Source organism: Oryx dammah, unplaced genomic scaffold, assembly GCF_014754425.2.
Source record: "Oryx dammah isolate SB20612 unplaced genomic scaffold, SCBI_Odam_1.1 HiC_scaffold_4, whole genome shotgun sequence".
NCBI classification, from domain to species: Eukaryota; Metazoa; Chordata; class Mammalia; order Artiodactyla; family Bovidae; genus Oryx; species Oryx dammah.
The window spans coordinates 84,078,299-84,100,570 of NW_024070188.1; the positions used below are offsets into that span (position 1 = coordinate 84,078,299).

Genomic DNA, 22,272 nt, shown 5'->3' on the forward strand with positions numbered 1-22,272 from the left:
TGTCCTTCACCATCTCCCAGAGCTTGTTCAAACTCAGGTCCATTGAGCAGATTACGTCCTCCGACCGTGCAATACAAGAGGAGTCGAGCAGACACACAATGACAGTTGCAGGGGGACAGTGACAGCAGCCTTCGCACGGGAACCGCAAGCGAGATCCGCGACCGGCAGCTGGGGGAGCGGGTGTGGGGAGAGAGGACGGCTGCAGGGCAAGTGCAGGCCAAACGGTACCGCTTCCGTGAACGCCATCCCTAACCCCCTTCCTTTCACTATTTCCCCTCTCTTCACACAGTGCTTCCCTCTATAAATAAATAACTCCAAGCAGATGACTTCTAGTAAAAGCTTGAAAAGCTGAAAATATAAGAAATACTAATTTTCCAAACTCCTAAGTGGAGTCAGTAATAGAGCACAGAAGATGACTTGGCAGATGTTCACATTTTCCTGGGAATATATAACATAATTACTTGATTCAGATATCATATATTTATTTCCATCTTGACACTAAAATCTTAAACCACTCCTCCTCTTGCTAAATTGATCTGCATTTAAAACATTAAATTGTTTCACTGTGCTCCTTAGCAACTCAGTGATATAAACTCTCATGAATATGTAAATCAACCCCTCTAAGCACATTATTAATTATTTCAAAGATAGTTGGAGGTCACCAGCTCATAGCAATTGCTATGCATGAAGTCTCATTAATACAAGACATCACACAGTAAGGAAGAATAAAGTTTTGTCACAGTGACTGGCTGTGTGTGTGTGTGTCATGGTGACTCTGTGTGTGTGTGTCACGGTGACTCTGTGTGTGTGTGTGTGTTTCAAGTGGCCAAAGTAACAGACAGAACTAACCCCATTCACCAGCAGACAGTGAACACAGCTTATGGACGATGATGACGAAGTAATAAAGGAAAACACATTCTTCAACTGGAGCTATTTTTTAAAAAGGCAACATCTGTCCAAATCAGGAAATGTGAACTTAAAATCCAAAGCAATTTCTGTTTCAAATAAACTTAAATTTTCTTGGACCTAGAGGCCATAAATAGCCCGAATTTGCTCAGGGTAAAACTGTGACAAGCTCAGCAAACATGTGGCTCATGAAGATAGGGTAAGCTCTTTCCTGAGACATAGGAGCACGGACGCTAGGGTCTGGCCCGGTGTCTCTCACTCTCTGCCCTCTGCCAGCCGCCTCTTTGGCAGCTGGAAGTCAGCCTCTCCTTAGGCGGTTCTCGGCGGCTGAAATACTCTGATGAAAAGCGTGGGACAGCTGCCGTGGAGCGGACACAGAATGAAATGCAAAGCGCCCGACAGTGGAGCCTAGAATTACCCACAGATGAAGGAGCATATTTAACAGTTAGGGGGATGTACTTTTAAAAATTCATAACCTAAGTGTAAGACTTATTTTCACTAAATTGTGATAAAATCGATCTTGCCCAAGTAACTCGTCAGAGTCCCTACTACAGTTTGCTTTTTTATCGCTGAATGGGAACTCAAAATGCACCTGCTGAAAAGCTAACCAAAAACTGTTTTCACACAGGACCGCACCTGAGATGAGGAAGATAAACAGAAACAAAGCTATTCTCTAGTGTGATGAACACAATATATATAACAAAAATAATGATGGAATAATAATAGTGGAATACTCTGTTCATGTGCTCAGAGGCTTTCTGAAGTTATAACTGGAATTGACACTGCCTCTGGTAAGGGAAATTTGGCAAAACCAGTCAAGCAGCAATTTGAAAGTTAAAAGCAGGGAAATATTTGTATTATTTAGAGAAGTATACACATAGCTGGTGACGTTACAAGGAAAAGCAAGGTAATGAATATCACAAAAGTCAAGATAATATTTGCATCGGGACTTCCTTCCCTGGTGGCTCAGACAGTAAAGAATCCACCTGCAATGTGGGAGACCCAGGTTTGATCCCTGGATCAAGAAGATTCCCTGGAGAAGGGAATGGCAACCTACTCCAGTATTCTTGCCTGGAGAAGTCCATGGACAGTGGAGCCTAATGGGCTACAGTCCGTGGGGTTGCAAAGAGTTGGAGATGAATGAGTGACTTTCACTTTCCCTACTGGTCAAGTAGGTAAGACTCATGCTTCCAATGTAAGGGACATGGGTTCAATCTCTGGTCAGGGAACTAAGATCGCGCATGCCTCGTGGCAAAAAAAGAAAAAGATAATAGCTGCATCAAGGCAAAAGGGAGGAGGCTGGGATTGAGGAGGGCACATGGAGAGTGTCTGGACTGTTGGTGGTACGGCTCTTCCTGATTTGGGTGGTGGTTACAGAGGTTCTCTGTGACGACATAAATCTACACAACAATATCAATGTGTTTAAACACTGTTGTGTATGCAGAGTTCAGTTCAGTTCAGTCGCTCAGTCGTGTCCGACTTTTTGGGACCCTATGAACCGCAGCACTCCAGGCCTCCCTGTCCATCACCAACTTCTGGAGTCCACCCAAACCCATGCCCATTGAGTCGGTGATGCCATCCAACCATCTCATCCTCTGTCATCCCCTTTCCCTGCCCTCAATCTTTCCCAGCATCAGGGTCTTTTCCAATGAGTCAGCTCTTCGCATCAGGTGGCCAAAGGACTGGAGTTTCAGCTTCAACATCAGTCCTTCCAATGAACACCCAGGACGATCTCCTTTAGGATGGACTGGTATGCATAGTATGTCTCATAGTAAAGGTACAAATACCTCAAGCCATTTAAAATGATACAGATCAATTAACATTCTACTGACTCTGATTATAACCCTTCCAGCCTCAGGAGAGCACTTTCTGTACTATTAATGCCAAGTGCACACTCGAAAACCATGCTGGCTGCCAAGAAGGCCAGGGAGATGAATACGGGAATATACACTTTAATAAAAAGAAGAAAGACTAAGGACAGCTGTTCTGAACAACTCTTGGTGCTATCTTAAGGATTTATAAGCATCTTTCTAGAATTCTTTGGATAAGTAATAAATTCATACTTGAAAATGGTTTGCTTTTGACCTTATAAAACAAAGGTAGAATGCTCTTGTTAAGAGTTCAGGGCAGAAGTAGGTGGAAAGAAATTGTTTTTGCCTTCTGCTAGCTATTCAAGGCATTACCACTTTACTTCTGTTATTTAAAATGCTATTTTATTTTTAACTACTTAATAAGATGCGAGAAAAGGCGAAAGGCGGTTTGGAAGGTAGAAACCTGGGAAAGTAAGAATTGGGGTGAGGTTTACTGGAACACGGGCTTCCCTGGTGGCTCAGACGGTAAAGAATCCACCTGCAACGTGGGAGACCCAACCTACTCCAGTGTTCTTGCCTGGAGAACTTCATGTACAGAGGAGCCCGGTGGGCGACAGTCCGTGGGGTCACAAAGAGTCGGACACGGTCGACACTTCCACTTACCGGGACACGGGGCTCCTCCGGAAGAGAAACAGAGCAATTCTGCTGCTGGTAACACCTCAAAGCAGCACAGAGTCCCTTCATTTGTAAGACTCTAGAGACACACGCAAGCATTACACAGATGTGTGGGCTTCTGGTCTCCAGTGAAGGCGGGCTCCACACAGGCAGCCTTTCCAAGGCCACACCCGCCTGCTCAGACAGAGCCTGTGGATCCGGCTACACTGAGCTCCTGAAGGCCGTCAGCTCTGTCCTGCAGCTCTCTCTGTGGTCCTTGTCTGTGTACCAGTCACTCCTTATAATGAAGCTCCGTGATGGAGCGTTGTGCCGGTCTCAGGTGGGGGAAGGAGAGCTGAAAGCCATTCAGTAAATTTTACGTCCTCCATCCTCTCTGCCAGGAGAAAGAGGGCTGTGGGCTTGTGGACCTGTCTGCTTTCCCTCCTGTGCACACACAGCCAGACCAAAGTCCCCACTCCTGGTCTCCCACACCCCACCCTGTGCAGTTGGGTGGGACTGTGCGGCTGAGTTCTGGAATAAGGACTGTGGGCCGAAGTGCTGGGGGCCATTCTCAGGCCTGGTCTCTAACCAGCCCTCCCCGCCTGCCACCCCCAGCCCCACCCCCATTCGAGGCTCCTGCTCTGGCTTCCTCTGCACGCTTGCCTGGGTGAAGAGGGTGCAGTGCGGACTCCGGGGCCGCTGAGAACAGCAGAACCCCTAGGTAACAGGAGGCTGAGTCTGACTCCCTGAATGATGGATTGGGGCACAGCCCCCCACCCCCACCTCCAGCCAGCCTGCCCTGGCGCGTAACACCAGGCCAATCAACCTGCATTCAGATCAGCCTCAATTTTGCTAGAGAAGTTAGGTTACCATCCTGACATTCCTCTGCCTCATACATCCAAACCAAAGGAAAGCTACCAGAATTACTAAACCACCCCCAAAAGAAAGAACAAAAAGTTTAGCAGCATTACTCTCAGAAAATTAGGAAGTTTGATTTAATTTCAAGTAATTTTGAGGCAGAAAGAACATTGGCTTTGGATGGCAAGCTCGTCAGCTGCTTGGATTCTCTGCTTCCATCTTCACAGTGGCTATTACAATGTCAAGATCATTGGCCTCCTGATATGAAGAACTGACTCATTTGAAAAGACTCTGATGCTGGCAAAAATTGAAGGCAGGAGGAGAAATGGGACGACAGAGGATGAGACGGCTGGATGGCATCACCAACTCGATGGACATGAGTTTAAGCTCCAGGAGTTGGTGATGGACAGGGAGGCCTGGCGTGCTGCAGTCCATGGGGTTGCAAAGAGTCAGACATGACTGAGCGACTAAACTGAACTAAACTGAGGGGCTAGGAGGAGGACAGGCTGCATACTTTGATTTTTAATTTTTTAAAGGATTTAGATGTAAGTTGTGTTTGATCATTCTGTGCACAGCGCACTCTCACCAGCCCGTGGAAGGCCCCTCAATCTGTCATTTGTTCTCACTTCCATTTTTCCATTTTCCCCTTTGCCCTTCAACCCTCCTGCCTGCACCTGTCTCCTCCTCTGCCCTTGTCATGGGCCCACACCCTTGAATATTTGCAACATCTAGAAAATGTGTGCATGGACAGGCTTCTAGGCAGTTTGCTAACATTTCAGAGCTCTAATATGACTTGCCAAATCACTTTTCAGAAATATGTAAATTCATATTTTACCTCATTTGAATATATGTCCATCATGTTATATATTATGCTTTAAAGTAACAATTCTTTAGCAACTAATTATACTGAGTTTTCAGTATATGTGGTGACCATTTACACACCTTCTTTGGTGATCTATCTTTTAATATACTTCCTACTTTTCGATGTGGTTTTAGAAATTATATGGACGTGGATTACTTGTGTGTATTTGGGAAAGCAATGTTCAAGAACCAAAACTATGACTTATGTTGGATGTTATGCTTAGCCTCCTGAAAAGTTGTCTAGGACCCAGTCTTCTTGACTCTCCAGACATCAAGAATATTCCTGTTTCTCAAAAGGCCAGAACTATCTGTCTCATGCATAACGGCTTCCCAGCTGGTACTAGTGGTAAAGAATAAGACACACGGGTTTGATCCCTGTGTTGGGACGATCCCCTGGAGGAGGGCATGGCAGCCCACTCCAATATTCTTGCCTGGAGAGTTCCATGGCCAGAGGAGTCTGGCAGGGTTATAGTCCAAGAGGCTGCAAAGTGTGGGACATGACTGAACAGACTTATCATCAGTTCAGTTCACTTTAGTCATTCAGTAGTGTCCGACTTATTGGGACCCCATGGACCACAGCACGCCAGGCTTCCCTGTCCATCAGCAACTCCCAGAACTTGCTCAAACTCATGTCCATCGAGTCGGTGATGCCATCCAACCATCTCATCCTCTGTCGTCCCCTTCTCCTCCTATCTTCAATCTTTCCCAGCATCAGGGTCTTTTCCAATGAGCCAGTTCTTTGCATCAGGTGGCCAAAGGATTGGAGCTTCAGTTTCAGCATCAGTCCTTCCAATGAATATTCAGGACGGATTTCCTTTAGGATGGACTGGTTGGATCTTCTTGCAGTCCCAGGGACTCTCAAGAGTCTTCTCCAAGTTTGAAGCATCAAGTCTTCGGTGCTCAGCTTCCTTTATAGTCCAACTCTCACATCCATACATGACCACTGGACGCTTAGCATGCACGTATGTGAAATCACTGAGACACTTAGGATGCTGTTGGACTGTGGTTGGTGAGTGGGTGGATTAGATAGAAAGGAAGTGTCATTCTATGTTATACGAAGATGGGAATTGTATGAAAAGTGAACTGAGAGGAGAAAGGTAAAAAAGGTGAAGTGCTGAAGGCAGAGAGCGGTTGTAATCGCATCCCACATATTACAGGGAAGGTGGGAGCTGCCCTGGGACACCCCAAAGCTGCAGGACATCTGTGCTACCAGGACTCACAGTGGACTAGAGGAAAACACAATTTTCAGGGTCTTCATCATATAAATTCTATTTTTATTTTAGCTGCTCTTTAAAATGTGTCTGCATGCCAAGTCACTTCAGTCATGTCTGACTCTTTTGAGACCCCATGGACTGCAGCCCACCAGGCTCCTCCATCCATGGGATTTCCCAGGCAAGAGTACTGGAGTGGGGTGCCATTGCCTTCGCCGGAATTCTAAAATAAATCTATCTAACTCCCCACCAAGGTGGATAAGTGACAGTCAGTGTTAAGAGCAGATCTGCAAAGGGCTTTGGCACTTCAAATTAATTCCTAGCAAGGAATGTAATAACTAGATACAGCAAAAACACAGCCAATATTTCACAATAATTATGAAGTTTTTCCCAAAGCCCTTAACTTCATGCAAGAGTTTGTTAGAGGCCCTGGAAACAGGCCATTTTGCTTGTGTTTGTCCACCTCTTTTTCAACTCCCTTAATGTTTACTGAAAAACCTTATGCTGGTTAGCAAGTCACCTCACTCGTGGGAAAACAGGTAAGGGCAGTGAGAGTATTTTCGGGCTTATTAATGCTACGATCTCCCATGGAAAATACCTCACTACTCAGAGAACGCTCACCCGGAAGAAGTGCTAAAACATGGGGCCTCCATCAGATATAGAGGGCCGCCTCTGCCGGGAGCCAGCGTGAGGAACTCCGCCCATTGCAAAGGTCATGAGGGAGGAGGCTTCCGCATACGCAAAGGTGAGATAGAGCCTCAGGAGACCCCCTGTTCCCAAGCATCTACCCCCAAAACCAGAGTGCCTACTTTACTGTTTTATGCTCTCACCTACACTTCTGACTTTATGGGGGGCTCTCCCCCATTATCACCTCTCTCGGAGAAGGAGTTAACTTGCAGTTCCAGTTAATAAAAATTCCTGGGCGTGACAAGAGTGTTTCAACTTACAAACTCTTCTGAAGATTCTCTAGCCTGCCTGACCAGGTTCGTCTGGCCACATGTGATTGTTTACAGCCTCCCAACCGTGAGAGGCACGAGATCCTTTAAAACTTTCTAAATACAGACTCTTTTGAGAAGTTACAAAATTATTAGTATAGTATAGTAGATTGATTAGAAAGTATATTGCTGAAGGGTTTTCCTTTGTTGAGCCAATATTTGCTGCTAAATCTCCATATTCCCTGCCCTTATAATGAATATAACTAGCATATAGGAAAAATAAGTATTAACCTTTAAGATTAATCATGTTAAACCTTAGGCTAAGTAAATTCCTTTCTTGATTGTAACCCACTACACCCTCACCCTATAGGAATGCAACTTTATTTGGAGGGTGGCACCTGGTTTAAGAAAAAATCACCCCTGGAAAAAATAAGTTTTCTGGTTAACTGACCGTTATCAAAAAGGGCCATAAAATGTCAGCAGGCCTCATGGCCAGAAGATGATGTAAAATCCCTAAGACCTTTGTATACATTTATATGAGCACCTGATTTTGAGAAGGGTCAGGTCTGCTGACCCCCGTGTGACTCTGTATTCATCCCTATGTATAACAAAAAGTATATAAGCAAACCTGAAAAATAAAGAAATCGGATCAGTTTCTGGAAAAACTGATTCCCCCAGGTCATTCTTTCTCTCCCCTTCTGGCTGAATTCCCATCTGGAGTGTGGGTACTGAGTTCGATTGGTATTCCATGTAAACCAAGTTATTCAGCCTCTTTTTCTCCACTAATATTTCCTACTACACTATCCATTTCTAATCTCTCTCTATATCTGTAATTAAGTAAGTTTTTTCCTAGGACGCCAATTCCATCTCCCCTTCAAATTACCCTGGATCCACCAGGGCTGGACCCTGGCACGCCTCCAGAGGTCCCCATCCAGGTGGCCGCAGGCCTGGCCTGGGCACTGGGCTTGTGCCATCTTCACCATATGGCGGAAGCCAACACAACATTGTAAAGCGACTATCCTCCAACTGAAAATTAACAAACAAACTGCCATGTTATTGAAATGTGCGGTGCAGGTTGAGAAGCACAGTCCAGAGAGGAGCAGGGTGGGCGTGGGGAGAAACACAGAGCTTTGGCACAACCAGCTGGGCTGAAATCTCAGCTCAACCCTTCCTGACTCTGTGATGCTGCCACTCAATCCTACTGAGCCTTTATTTCTTTCTTGGAAAAATACAGAGAATTCCTACTTGTCAAGTTTGCTGCTGGTTTAAATATGAAAAAGTGCCCCAGAATTAGAGACATTCTTCCTTTGATGCTCTTTCCCATAGAGCTTTTAGAGGTATGGTACTTCGGTGTTTACAGGCTGATCGACTTGTATAGTGATTAAGAGCACACTTCTAAAGCCACAACTAGCTGACTAAATACCGGCTCTGTTACATCAGTTCAGTTCTGTTCAGTTCAGTCCCTCAGTCATGTCTGACTCTTTGGTGACCCTATGGACACCAGGCTTCCCTGTCCATCACCAACTTCTGGAGCTTACTCAAACTCATCTCCATCGAGTTGGTGATACCATCCAAATATCTCATCCTCTGTCATCCCCTTTTCCTCCGGTCTTCAATCTTTCCCAGCATCAGGGTCTTTTCCAATGAGCCAATTCTTCGCATCAAGTGGCCAAAGTATTGGAGTTTCAGCTTCAGCATGAGTCCTTCCAATGAATATTCAGGACTGATTTCCTTTAGAATAGACTGGTTGGATCTCCTTGCAGTCCAAGGGATTCTCAAGAGTCTTCAGAAGGGGACGACAGAGGATGAGATGGCTAGATGGCATCACTGGCTCGATGCACAAGAGTTTGGGTGAACTCCGGGAGTTGGTGATGGACAGGGAGGCCTGGTGTGCTGCGATTCATGGGATCGCAAGGAGTCAGACACGACTGAGTGACTGAACTGAACTGAACTAGTGATTAAGAGCACACTTCTAGAGCCACAGCTAGCTGAATAAATACCGGTTCTGTTACATACCAAGGACTTCCCTGGTGGCTCAGACGGTAAAAGCATCTGCCTACAGTGTGGGAGACCCGGGTTCGATCTCTGGGTTGGGAAGATCCCTTGGAGAAGGAAATGGCAACCCATTCCAGTACTCTTACCTGGAGAATCCCATGGACAGAGGAGCCTGGTGGGCTGCAGTCTATGGGGTCACAAAGAGTCGGACACGACTGAGTGACTTCACTCACTCACTGTTACATACCAGCTGCGATACCATGTGCCGTTTAGTTAACTTCTGTGAGCCTCATATGCTTCATCTCTAAACTGGAAGCATGACAACATCCAGCCCAATAGGGCTTTGTGGGGATTAAATGAATGTATGTAGGTAAGCATCCCAGTGGGACCTTATACAGGGAAAGTACTCAGTAAGGGCTCTAATCATAACTTATTTTTAACTATCAGGGAGATAAAATTCAGCATTCCACTCTTATAAAGCATAACATAAATTCTGGTCAAATGAGGAGCTCATACAGAAGGAGCAGGGTTTCTACTTGAATGGTATTTTGAACCAGTTTTAATTGTTCATCATAAAAGTTATGGCAATAGAAATAGTTGGTTCACTGTTGACTGGTCACACCTTGAAGAATGCGTCTGTCTAAAACTGACCTTTGAAGGCATTTAGCTTAAGGAGGTTCGAAAAGATTTGAAAGATCAGGTTTTGAAGAAAGAACATCTTATTACAGATGTTTTGAGGGTAAGTGGTATTGGACTTTTATGCAGAAATGTGGATTTATATGGATACTGTGAGCTGGACATTTGGTATGTCAGTCACAAAGCAACAGAAAAAACTGCTTTCTCTGGCTCTCTCATAGTTTATATGGAACCAGTGTAATTTGAAAAATATTTATTTGTTTCCTAATTCTACTTACAATCTCTACTTGTTGATATATAGTTAATAGTCCCAGAAAACTGATCTGTGTTAATCTGTGTTTTTTACTCGTGTGTGTGTGTGTGTGTGTTAGTAGCTCGGTCGTGTCCAACTCTTTGCGATCCCGTGGACTGTAGCCTACCAGGCTCCTCCGTCCATGGGATTTTCCAGGCAAGAATACTGGAGTGTGTTGCCATTTCCATCTCCAGAGGATCTTCCCAACCCAGGGATTGAACCCAGGTTTCCCGCATTGCACGATGACTTTTTACCGTCTGAGCCACCAGGGAAGTAAAAAACTGACATTTTACTCATAATGTCACTATACAAACATTAAATAATAGATTTTAAGGAAAGGGCTGTTTTGTATAGATTTGGGGAGGTGTGAGGGTTAAATAGCTGCATTTACCACAAAGTGAGGAAGAACAATCTCAAACAGGGCTGTGCAAGAGATAGACACCTATTTGACATCATACCCATGTCACTCTAACAAAATAACACACGCTTTTTGTGAGCATCAAAGTAGGAATACAACCACCAAGCAAATTCAAATTTTATTTACCAGTGAGTCTTCCATTTACCTCTTCATGCAAAACCCACAGCCAGAAACTGAAGGAGTGAATTCAAGCTGCATGTCCACTGTGAGAACATTCATCACTTGTGGTTAGACCTGAACTTCATAGCTAAAAGGGCTTCCCTGCTGGCTCGGCTGGTAAAGAATTCGCCTACAATGTGGGAGACCTGGGTTTGATCCCTGGGTTGGGAAGATCCCCTGGAGGAGGGAAAGGCTACCCACTCCAGTATTCTGGCCTGGGGAATCCCATGGACTGTATAGTCCGTGGGGTCGCAAAGAGTCGGACACGACTGAGCCACTTTTACTTCCACTTCGTAGTTAAAAGGAAGGGATACACTGGGAGTTTGGGATGGACGCATACACACTACTATATCTAAAAAAGATGATCAACAAGGACCTAGTGTATAAGCACAGGGAACTCTGCTCAATATCTTGTAATAACCTAAATTGGAAAAAAATTGAAGAAGAATATATATATATATATAACTGAATCACTTTGCAGTACACCTGAAACTAACACACATTGTTAATCAATTATACTTTAATATCGAATAAAAATTAAGAAAGTTATGAATTTATCAGCAAATGCCCCTTGCTTCTATAAACTAATCTTGCTTTAATTTTCTTAGAAGAATTATAATCTGCAAAAAAGCTAGCAGTCATCACAGGGTCCTAAAACCATTTGACAGGGCGTTTTAAACTGACATGGTGGAAAGGTTAATGTACATCTCCTCAGAGAAACCAACAAGATGTGCTCCGAAGCGTCCAAAGCCAGTGATAACCCTGGCTCTGACTCTTGCGGTCCAGTCATTTTACACGGAACTGTTGAGGTCGTCCAAGGGCAGTCAAGAAGACCCTTCACAGCTCCCTGCTACACGGGACCAGTAACACACTGACCTCACTGTGTGGATCTGGTATAGACTCTGAGCCTTGCTGGAGTAACCCAGCCCCCACAGAGCTGCAGTTCCCTTATGCAAACTGACCATGATTTTTCGCTTTTTATACATACTAAGTTTTTTTTATAAGACTCATAGATGTTAATTAACATAACTTAAATTAACCCCACCTTGGGAGCAGACTGTGCCACGGAAATCACATGGGTTTGATAAATTCTTGTTTCTGATAGCCTGCTGTTTCTATTTATAGTTCCAAAAGGTTTGATTTTCCATTTCGGTTAAGTTACTACTTTATAGTACGTGTCTTGTTCCATGCTCAGAGAGTCAAGTCAAAGTCAAATAAACCAAGGGGAAAAAATGGCCAGACAGCCGGAGAGGTGAGTAATGCTTGATAATTGGCTGATTTTATACATTAAATTGCAGGAAACATCAACCTACAGTTAAATATATTGTCAAAAATAAATAAATAAAATAAAGAATGTTTAAATACATGCTCCTTTGTCAGTATACACATACATGCACAGATACATTTTATAAATACTGTGGGAATGCATGCTTATGTAGCAACGAAATGGCAAAAGCCAATATCCACCATGCATCCAGTGTCTTCAGCATTTAACTGAAACGTTAATGTGGCATTATTTTAATTCATCTACATAACAACGTATAAGCTAGATGTTATTGTACTGCCCCTATTTTACCTTAAAGTGAAACTGAGGCAAATCAAGGTTAAGTAACTTGCCCTAAATTACACAGGGAGTGAGTCTCAGAGTCAGGATTTGAATTTGGCTTCTCCAATGTTTTGTCCACACCCAAGGATGTGTGCAAGTGACTCACTGGTTTACGGCGGCTCATATTAGGGCTTATACTGGTATCTCATACCTTGGTCTGCAAATCAAATAACCACATGTCATGAACTGTACGGGGGATGTCCTGAAGGGCAGGGGAGCCCTACAACACAGCCTCCTAGAAAGCCCTGTTTTATCAGTTCCCTTTGGGAGAGCATTATCTGCCCTTGGCTAAAAGAATTAGGGATGAACTCTCTCATGTTCATCCAGCCAACTCTGTTAAAATACTTAAGTGACTTTAAAAGGTTCGAGCTTCTTGCAGAGAAACCATTCATTAAAGATAGTACTCATGTACACGTGTTCCCAATCCTGAACCCCCCTCCCACCTCCCTCCCCATACCATCATGCTGATGTATGACAAAACCAATACAGTATTGTAAAGTAAAATAAAGTAAAAAATAAAAAATAAAATAAATTTTAAACCTAAAAAACATTAAATTAAATGCTAATACAAAAATAAATAAATAAAATTCACAGTGGCCAAATTAAAAAATAAAAAAATAAAGATAGTACTAACCAAGTAAGCAGAAGCCAAAGAAGAAAACAGTGGTCCTCAACAATGTGAGGAGCTATTACCCTTAACAGAAGTCTTTTGAATATAATAAGCTCCGAGATATAAAGTGAGGAAGGTGTGAAGCTACGACACACAGCACGACATTTAAAAACTAAGCAAGTGATAAATGTGAGGAGCACCTCTGCTGAGCAAACAGCCAAGACAATTCAGGTTGTCTTTTACAACAACAAGAAACTACAACAGCATTAGAAAGCCTGTTTTCACATAATATGTTAAATATTGATAATATAATTTGAGTCCTCAAATTATAAAATAAAGGCTGAAATAATACACGGCAAGTAGTACTGTGACGAGCTGAAGTGTATTTTGTTATGAGTAAGCACTTTTGGAGACACATATTAAAATACCTAGAGGATATGAAGAAGCAAGCATCGGCACGGGCTGTGCAGTGTAGGGGCTTTACTACCCAGTAGGTTTCTAGCCTGTCTCGGTTTGTGGTTATTTGCTACATTCTCTTTTAATAACAAAATATACAGAAAGGCAGCTTTCTGCCTCCTGTTAAACATGAAAGCAAAGAGAAGATTCTTTCTCAATAGTAAGTGGCATTTAAAAAAATGAAAGTAAAACTTTATGGAATATTACATTTATATGACTGGTAATAAAGTAGTCACAAAAATATTTGAAAGGATTCCTCCAAAAAAAAAACATGCAAAGTAAGCATATTTAAAATTCATTCATTCCCTACCTCATTCACAGTAAAAATGAAGAAGACGAACTCAGGAATGCATAGAGTTATAAAAATGTCATTAACACAGTTAATGTAAAAAAAAAAAGGGTATTTAAAAGATAACTAAACCATAGTAAATTCATATAATGCATTTCAATGAGATACAGCTTAACCAGGCAAATATTTTATATCACTTAGAAGCTGTCAGTTATCCTTTGGCAAAGAAATAGCAAAGTAAAAGCTAGTTGACACACGTTCTTTATAAAAATATGAGATTGAACCTTGTTAGCTTTTCCTGCTGCTGTAAGGGACTGTCAAATGTGTCCTATATAGAAAATACTTTTGAAGAAAAAAATATAGAATATATTCACTTAGCCTATCCCTGGAGAAAAAGGTGAGATTTTTTTAAGTGATAGAGAAAAAAAAGTGTAAAAGGATCTTAAACTTAAGATACTCAGCCTTGTTCAAAAGAAGGAAAAATGTGCGTGTGGAAATGCCATTTTTGCAAAGGTAAGACTGGAAAGTGGCCCCAAAGTCCTGTGGCTGCTCTGTTGGTGAGCGGGTGTGGGACCTGCTGCTCTTACACGTCACTGGTGAGAATGGAAGACAGCACACTTTTGGGGAGAAGAGTTTGGAAACATAAAAATAAATACATATTTTTCCCTTCAATACAGCAATCCCACTCTCGAACTCCATCTCAGTGATACTCTGATCAAGACCATGAAAATACATGTGAATACAAGCCTATTGTTTGTACCAATATTTGTAACTAAAAAAATGAAAACTGTTTACCAAATATGGGAACAGTAAAGTATAACCACACAATGGAATTCAATAATGTCACTTTTTCCGAGAAGAAAATATACACATATTACTAGGGAGAGATCTACAGAATATACAATGTACAGGTAAGAAAAAGGAAAAGGGAATATGCATAGTATTTTACTTTTTACTTAAGAAGATGATACAAATCTCCTCAATATCTACATCATCTATAATCTGCTTATGTGTTTTAAAGTAGGAGCTTTTTCAAATAAAGGTCTACACAGACATCATAGAGAAAAGGAATATCGAAGGGAACGGTAATAAAAGTTATATTTTTTTGAATATAATTATTTCATAGCTTTGACTTTGGAATCATGTTAATATTTTGTATAAATATAAAAATATAAACTATAAAAACAAAATATATTTTAAAAATAGTTAAAAATATGTGTGAAATTGGTGACATAATTATACAGTAACTGTACATGACTCTATACCTCTATAACAATATACCCCAATGACAAAACAAACTGCATTAACACTGTTTTCAGTAATCACACTTTGGTGATAGTGTTGGTAATCTGAAACAGATACTATTGTATACGTATTATGAAATGAGACAAATGAGTAATTATGTTAATATCACTCAGTAATAAGATTTTTGCTAAGGGAGGAAGCATTGACAGTTTTAATATCAGTGACTTCAAGTAAGAATTCCATAACCCTGGATATAAAGTGCAAATGTCAGTATAAATACAGTTTTTACCTTTTAAAAAATGCATGTCTCCTAGCTCTTTCAGCTAGGCCTGGAAAGAGTGACCAACCTGCTAACAGTGAGCACACCAAGCACTAGGGCTGTGATTTCTAAATGCCATTTCCTATTTTGAAGGAACCAGATTCCCTGCCACACTCCATATACAGAAATTAACTTAAAAGGAAGCAATGGCCTAAATATAAGAGCTAAGCTATTAGAAAAAGCATAGGGATAAATCTTCATGAAATGGGATTTGGCACTATATTCTAAAATTTGACATCCAAGGCACAAGCAACAAAAGAAAATATAAATTGGACTTTATCAAAGTTTAAAACTTTTGTGTATCAAAGGACATGGTAAAGAAACTGGAAAGACACAGAATGGGAGGAATGCTTGCAAATCACGTAACGGTGAGGCTCTGGTATCCAGAATAAATAAAGAGCTCTTACAACTTAACAACTAAAAGACAAACAACCCAATTAAAAACAGGCCAAGGACTTGAACAGACGCTTCTCCAAAGAAGACATACAAATGGCAAATGAGCATATGAGAAGACACTCAACATCACTGGTCATTAAGAAAACGCAAATCAAAACCATGAGATCCCACTTTATACTTAACAAGATGGCTACTGAAAAAACAGAAAATATTAATAGCAAATGTTGGTGAGGATGTAGAGAGATAAGAACCCTTGTTTGTCGTAGTGGAAATGTAAACTGATGAAGCAGCTATGGAAGCTAGTTTGTTGGTTCCTTACGAAGCAGAATTACCGTGTCATCTCAAAACTGCAGTCCAAGAGAAGTGAAAACACACATCCAGACAGAGACAAGTATTCAAATGTCTATAACAGCATCATTCATAACAGCTGGAAGATGGAGACAAGGCACACCAGTGGATGAATGGGTCAGTAAGTTATGGTATATCCACATAGTGAAATACTATTCAGCCACAAAAATAACAAAGGACGGATCCCTATCACAACTTGGATGAATGTCAAAAACAAGCCAAGTGAAAAAAAGGCAGACACAAAAGGTCACAGATTTCGTGGTTCCTTTTACATGAATATTTAGAATTGGCAAGTCCATAAGGGAAAAAACAAAACAAAACAAAACAGATTAGTGCTTGCCAAATGATGGGGAAAATAGAGAATGGGAGGTGACTACTTAAAGGATATAGAATATTATTATGGAGTCATGAAAAAGTTTTGAAACTAGAAAGAGGTGGTAGTCACTGCAGAACAATATTAAAGCAAAAAATGCCACTGAATTGTACACTTTAAAATGGTTAATTGTATTTTATGTGAATTTCACCTCATAAAAAAAATACATCTAATGATATAGCGCAAGTAAAGGATATTTTGCAATGTTGGAAGATATAAAACATTTAAACAGACATTTCAGCTTTGTTTCAATCTTTCTTTTTAAATACATGTTCTTTCATATAATATTTACGTAGGTGTTCAAAATTTTTAGCAATAGAGGTGTATGATAAAAAATTGCTCTAAATCCAGGTTAATAAATCTCTTACTTTTCAGGGTGAATTGATAGACATACTTTGTATACATTGGCTGAATAATATTTTAAAATTTATTGTCAACGCCTTTATGTAGATTGTACATTTTCTAGTTCAACACAGGTCCTTCAAACCCTAGGGTTTTATATTGTGATTCAAACATTAATTTTCTTGCCCAACCATGATCAAATAGATTCTGGATTTTCAATTCCTCATTAGGGAATTGGGTATATTTAAGAGAGTTTTATATCAACAATTCTCCTTTTTCTGTTCTTAATCAATTAGAAATGGAGGAAACAATGCTAGACTTACCCACGCAAGGCAGAGAGTAGCCAAGCTGCGGGTCGTGGACAAACTGCCGATCGTTGAGTCTGGTCACGCAGTACAGGTGGAAGCAGTCTAAGCAGATCACGTGGCGGTGGGTGCACTGGAAAACCAGGACAGGGCTCCTGCGGAGGCAAAGACATTTCCTCTAGTCCTCTAAGGCTGGAGATGCAACGTGCAGCCTAGGACACTTTCCGGAGTCATGGAGGGTTGCTTAGGGGATGCTCCATGTGGAGAACTGTGCTGCTAAGCCCTGGGCTCGCACGTATCAACGCTACCTCTGCAAAACTGGAAACAGCTTGCAAACTGTGAAGAACGTTGATTTTCTTAACGTTTATTTTTCATACAACCATATTGACTAATCAGCTATTTAAATCCAAGTTCAGATACAAGCTCTTTCTAGACGCCTTTGACTTATATTCCCCAATTAACCTACTCATCATGCCATCCACTTACATCTATTTCCAGTGATTCACTATTTCATCATGATATTGTTATGTTTCTCTTCTCTTGTGAGACTATGATCTCTGTGACAATAGACAGAGTCTACTTGATATTAATATTCTCATAGCACCAGGCCTCGTAAGATTTTAAATAAACGATCCTTGAATTTAGTTACAATATTAAACAGTCAATAAACCCAAACTTCCCTCAAGTCAAAAGAAAAATTATCAAAGCATGTTAAAGAGTCATTCATATCTCATTGGCAAATAGAAAAGTAGAATTTAGAAATGAAAGATTATCTAACAGAGATTCATCTATGACAAGATTTTGTCTATTATGCTCCCCCATCTACTCAAATACTCAACTTCTTAAAGTTAGGAGAGTACTAATAAATCAATATATATAAGTCCTAAAAAGTTTGGTCTTCCTTAAAAGACCACAGAAAAAATCTGCCAAGTAACCACTATTTTTTTTTACTAGTAAATGAACTGCATGAGTTTATGACAAAAAGGAGACAAAAATAATATATTAATTTGAGATCAGCCCCAAGGCAACTTTAATAGTAAGAAAGTCATTAGATTTTATCTTGATAAGCCTATTCTCTACAGGATGATAACTACAAAATATTTTTCATTTCATACCCAGTTCTTAACAGAGAAAAGGTCTTCCCCTAAAAATAAAAGAACAGAAGATAACTTCATAATAGTTAACAAGATTTTAAAAATTTTGTTTTCCTACTTATTTCAAAACAATATATAATACACACAAAAAATGGAAAGGAAACCTTGGTATTTTAGTGTCTCGAGCCAATAGGATGATGGTCAATCCGTCTGAGTAAGAGCGTCCCTGAGGTTTTTATGTGCTTCCATTTCCCCGCTCTGCGCACACTGACAGCCCCTCAGGGCCATTTCCATTGCCGGGGCCTTTATCAATTGGGTATTGACTGTGTTCTGAATTTTCAGCCTCCTCCCTTCTGACAGCCTCCCCACTGAAGACAATGCAATACAATGCTTGCCTGTTTCTAAGAGCAGAGTCAGGCTTGCACACATGCCTTACTCCCTCCAGATGACCCTATGGACCTGCCATATTTACCTCGTTCTTTCAGGACTACATTCTGTGAAAAAGGTTATTCATTCTGATTTTAGCAACGTGGTTGACTCAGCCTTTACAAACCCTTGATCTGCTATCAATACAGAGAAACACTGGATAAACTATGACAGCGTTTATAAAAATGTGCCTATATATAACACGGTTAAAAAGAAAGCTTGGCAATTATCAGGTAGGAGAAAAATAGAAAGAAAACTTATATAAAAGCCAAAGCAGTCAGTATGGACTGTGGACTCTGCCAGGGTCCCAGAGAGATGTTAAGATGTATGGCATGTAGCCACTCGTCTAGCAAATATATTCTTTCCATCCCTATTAATAGAAGGAAGAATAGAAAGAGCTCTCTTTCATGTCTAGACAACAGTACACATTTATAGTTTTGCCTTCAGTTAAAATATGTTTCAGTTAAAATAAGTCCAAAAGAACTTGCACCACTTAGTCAACTCATAGAACATCAATTGCTCTGCTTTAGAGATCTCTTCAAGAAAATCAGAGCTACCAAGGAAGCATTTCATGCAAAGATGAGCACAATAAAGGACAGAAATGGTAAGGACCTAACAGAAGCAGGAGAGATAAGAGGAGGTGGCAAGAATACACAGAAGAAGGGTACAAAAAAGGTCTTAATGACCCAGATAAGCATGATGGTGTGGTCACTCACTTACAGCCAGACATCCTGGAGTGTGAAATCAAGTGGGTCTTAGGAAGCATCACTACAAACAAAGCTAGTGGAGGTAATGGAATTCCAGTTGAGCTATTTCAAATCCTAAAAGATGATTCTGTGAAAGTGTTGCACTCAGTTTGCCAGCAAATTTGGAAAACTCAGCAGTGGCCACAGGACTGGAAAAGGTCAGTTTTCATTCCAATCCCAAAGAAGGGCAATGCCAAAGAAAGTTCAAACCACCGCACAATTGCACTCATTTCACATGCTAGTAAGGTTATGCTCAAATCCCTTCAAGCTAGCCTTAACAGTACATCATGGACTTCCCTTGTGGCTCAGACAGTAAAGCGTCTGCCTACAATGTGGGAGACCCAGGTTCAATCCCTGGGTAGGGAAGATCTGCTGGAGAAGGAAATGGCAACCCACTCTAGTATTCTTGCCTGGAAAATCCCATGGACGGTAGAACCTGGTAGGCTACAGTCCATGGGGTAGCAAAGAGTTGGATATGACTGAGTGACTTCACGTCACTTAACAGTTCGTGAACTGAGAACTACCAGATGTACAAGCTGGATTTAGAAAAGGAAGAGGAACCAGAGATCAAATTGCCAACATCCATTGTATTATACATGAGAATTCCAGAAAAACATCTACTTCTGCTTCATTGACTACACTAAAGCCTTTGATTGTGTGGATCACAACAAACTATGGAAAATTCTTAAAGTAATGGAAATACCAGACCACCTTACCTGCCTCCCGTGAAACCTGTATGCAGGTCAAGAAGTAACAGTTAGAAGTGGACACAGAAAAATGGACTGGTTCCAAATTGGGAACTGTATATTGTCACCCTGCTTATGTACCTTTTATGCAGAGTGTGTGCTAAGTGACTTCAGTTGTGTCTGACTCTTTGTGACCCCATGGACTATAGCCCGCCAAGCTCCTCCGTCCATGGGTTTCTCCAGGCAAGATTACTGGACTGGGTTGCCATGCCCTCATCCAGGGGATCTTCCCAACCCAGCAATGGAACCTGCGTCTCTTACGTCTCCTGCTTTGGCAGGTGAGTTCTTTACCATTAGCACCACCTGAGAAGCCCCTATGCAGAGCATGTCATGCAAAATGCTGGGCTGGATGATCACAAGCTGGAATCAAGACTGCTGGGAGAAATCTCAACAACCTCAGATATGCAGAGGATACCATGTTCATGGCAGAAAGTGAAGAGGAACTAAAGAGCCCCTTGATGAAGGTGAAAGAGGAGAGTGAAAAAAGCCAGCACTCTTTAGCAGCTGAGAAAAGTCTTTGGAGGTCATTTAATAAATCTGACCTGAGTTACTAAGGAATTGGAGCAGGTTGCGCTGGCGGAGCTAGGAGTGGAAATGAGAAGATGGATATGAGTGACATTTCTGAGGAGAACCTGCCAGGACCTATATTCTCATGGGTCTTTTTCTTCCTTCTGACATTCCTCTGTGCCCTTTGCTCCGACTGCACATAAATGTTAATTGACCAGAAAATGATTTTACCCCAGTGAGCCAGGTTACAGAGCAGTTAATCAAAAGCTAAATAAAGTTCCCAGTCATATATAAAAAAATCATATACAAATGCTGCACTTGACATTACTTCAGAGTTATTTGTCAGCAATGATTTCCCTGCTTTTATTAAAGGAGTGATCCAAAGACCCTTTATTCAGAAAGGAGAACTATCACATGACATCTGAGTGTGTGTGTGTGTGTGTGTGGGAGTCACTCAGTCGTGTCTGAGCCTTAGTGATGCACAGACTGTAGCCCGCTGGGCTCCTCTGTCCGTGGGATTCTCCAGGCAAGAAGCCTGGAGGGGGTTGCTGTTTCCTCCTCCAGACATCTCTTATAGGTGGAATCTAAAAGAAATGATACGAGTGAACTGCAAAACGGAAACTGACTCACAGACTTAGAAAATGAATGGATGGTTGCCAGGGGGAGGGGCCAGTCAGGGACGTCGGGAAGGTCATGTAAACAAACATTGCTTTCTTTAAAACAGATAACCAGCAAAGACACATTGTACAGCACATGGACCTCTGCTCAGTATCATGAGCCAGCCTGGATGGAGAGGGGAGAGCGGACACGTGTGTGTGTGTGGCTGAGTCCCTTATCTGTGTACCTGTAACCACCACAACATTGCTAATGGGCTACACCCCAATACAAAATGTTTTTTTTTTTAAATAAAAGTATTAAGCATAATTGAGAGAGTCCTAGTAAAACTTACAGTGAGGCATTCACATACAGGACAGAAAGTAGAAGACTGTTCAACTGTAATCCAAACATTGAAACTCGCGCAAAATTAGTTCTCTAGTACCTACAGAATGGTACCCATTTTTTTTTTCATATTTTTCTGATAAAATGCACAGTTTTCTACCTCATCGTTTTCTCTCTTTTCTCTCTCTCTCTCACACACACACACACACACACACACACACTTGATCTTTACGTTCCCTCTTTCTGCCAAAACCTCTCCATCTCTGTCTGTTTTTTTTGTCACAGATACATTTTCATGTATACCCACTGAGAGAGAGGCTGTGGTTCCAACTTCTCAACTGAACATGACATATACTGAATGCAAAGTGCCAAAAATTTCAAGATATGTAAAGCTAAGGCAGCAAGTCTAGGCTCTAAAGAAAATGAAAATCTACCAGAGCAGGTAGGGAAGGGACACACATAAGCATGACCCAGGGCAGAATATTTGAAGTTACACTAAAGATTAGGGAACGGTAAGCAGCCTCTAAGATGCTCCCCCAAATCCCCACCACCTGGTCGGCATGCTTTCGTGTACTTTTCCCCACATTATATGAGGTGACCTGCTGGAACTGCAGGGAAAATGCAGAAATTCCAGCGTGGGACTTCCAGGACTAGACTGGAAAAGACACTAGACCGCCTGTGCTCTTTCCTGGGTCCCCGGCTCTGACCAAAGGGAACAGCCATGTTGTGCGGAACCTCGAGCAGCCTGTGGAGGCATCCACAGGGCGGGGAACCGAGGCCTTTTGTCAA

General features: G+C 41.6%; 1 protein-coding gene across 1 annotated transcript in view; it reads right to left on the minus strand.

The window, feature by feature from the left end:
* PRKN (parkin RBR E3 ubiquitin protein ligase) overlaps window positions 1-22,272 on the minus strand; it is a 1,215,957-nt gene that overhangs the window by 431,300 nt on the left and 762,385 nt on the right. Inside the window, exon 7 of the mRNA XM_040238940.1 lies at window positions 17,044-17,180. Within this exon, the coding sequence (XP_040094874.1) occupies window positions 17,044-17,180 (137 nt within the window). The remainder of the gene's footprint in view (window positions 1-17,043; window positions 17,181-22,272) is intronic.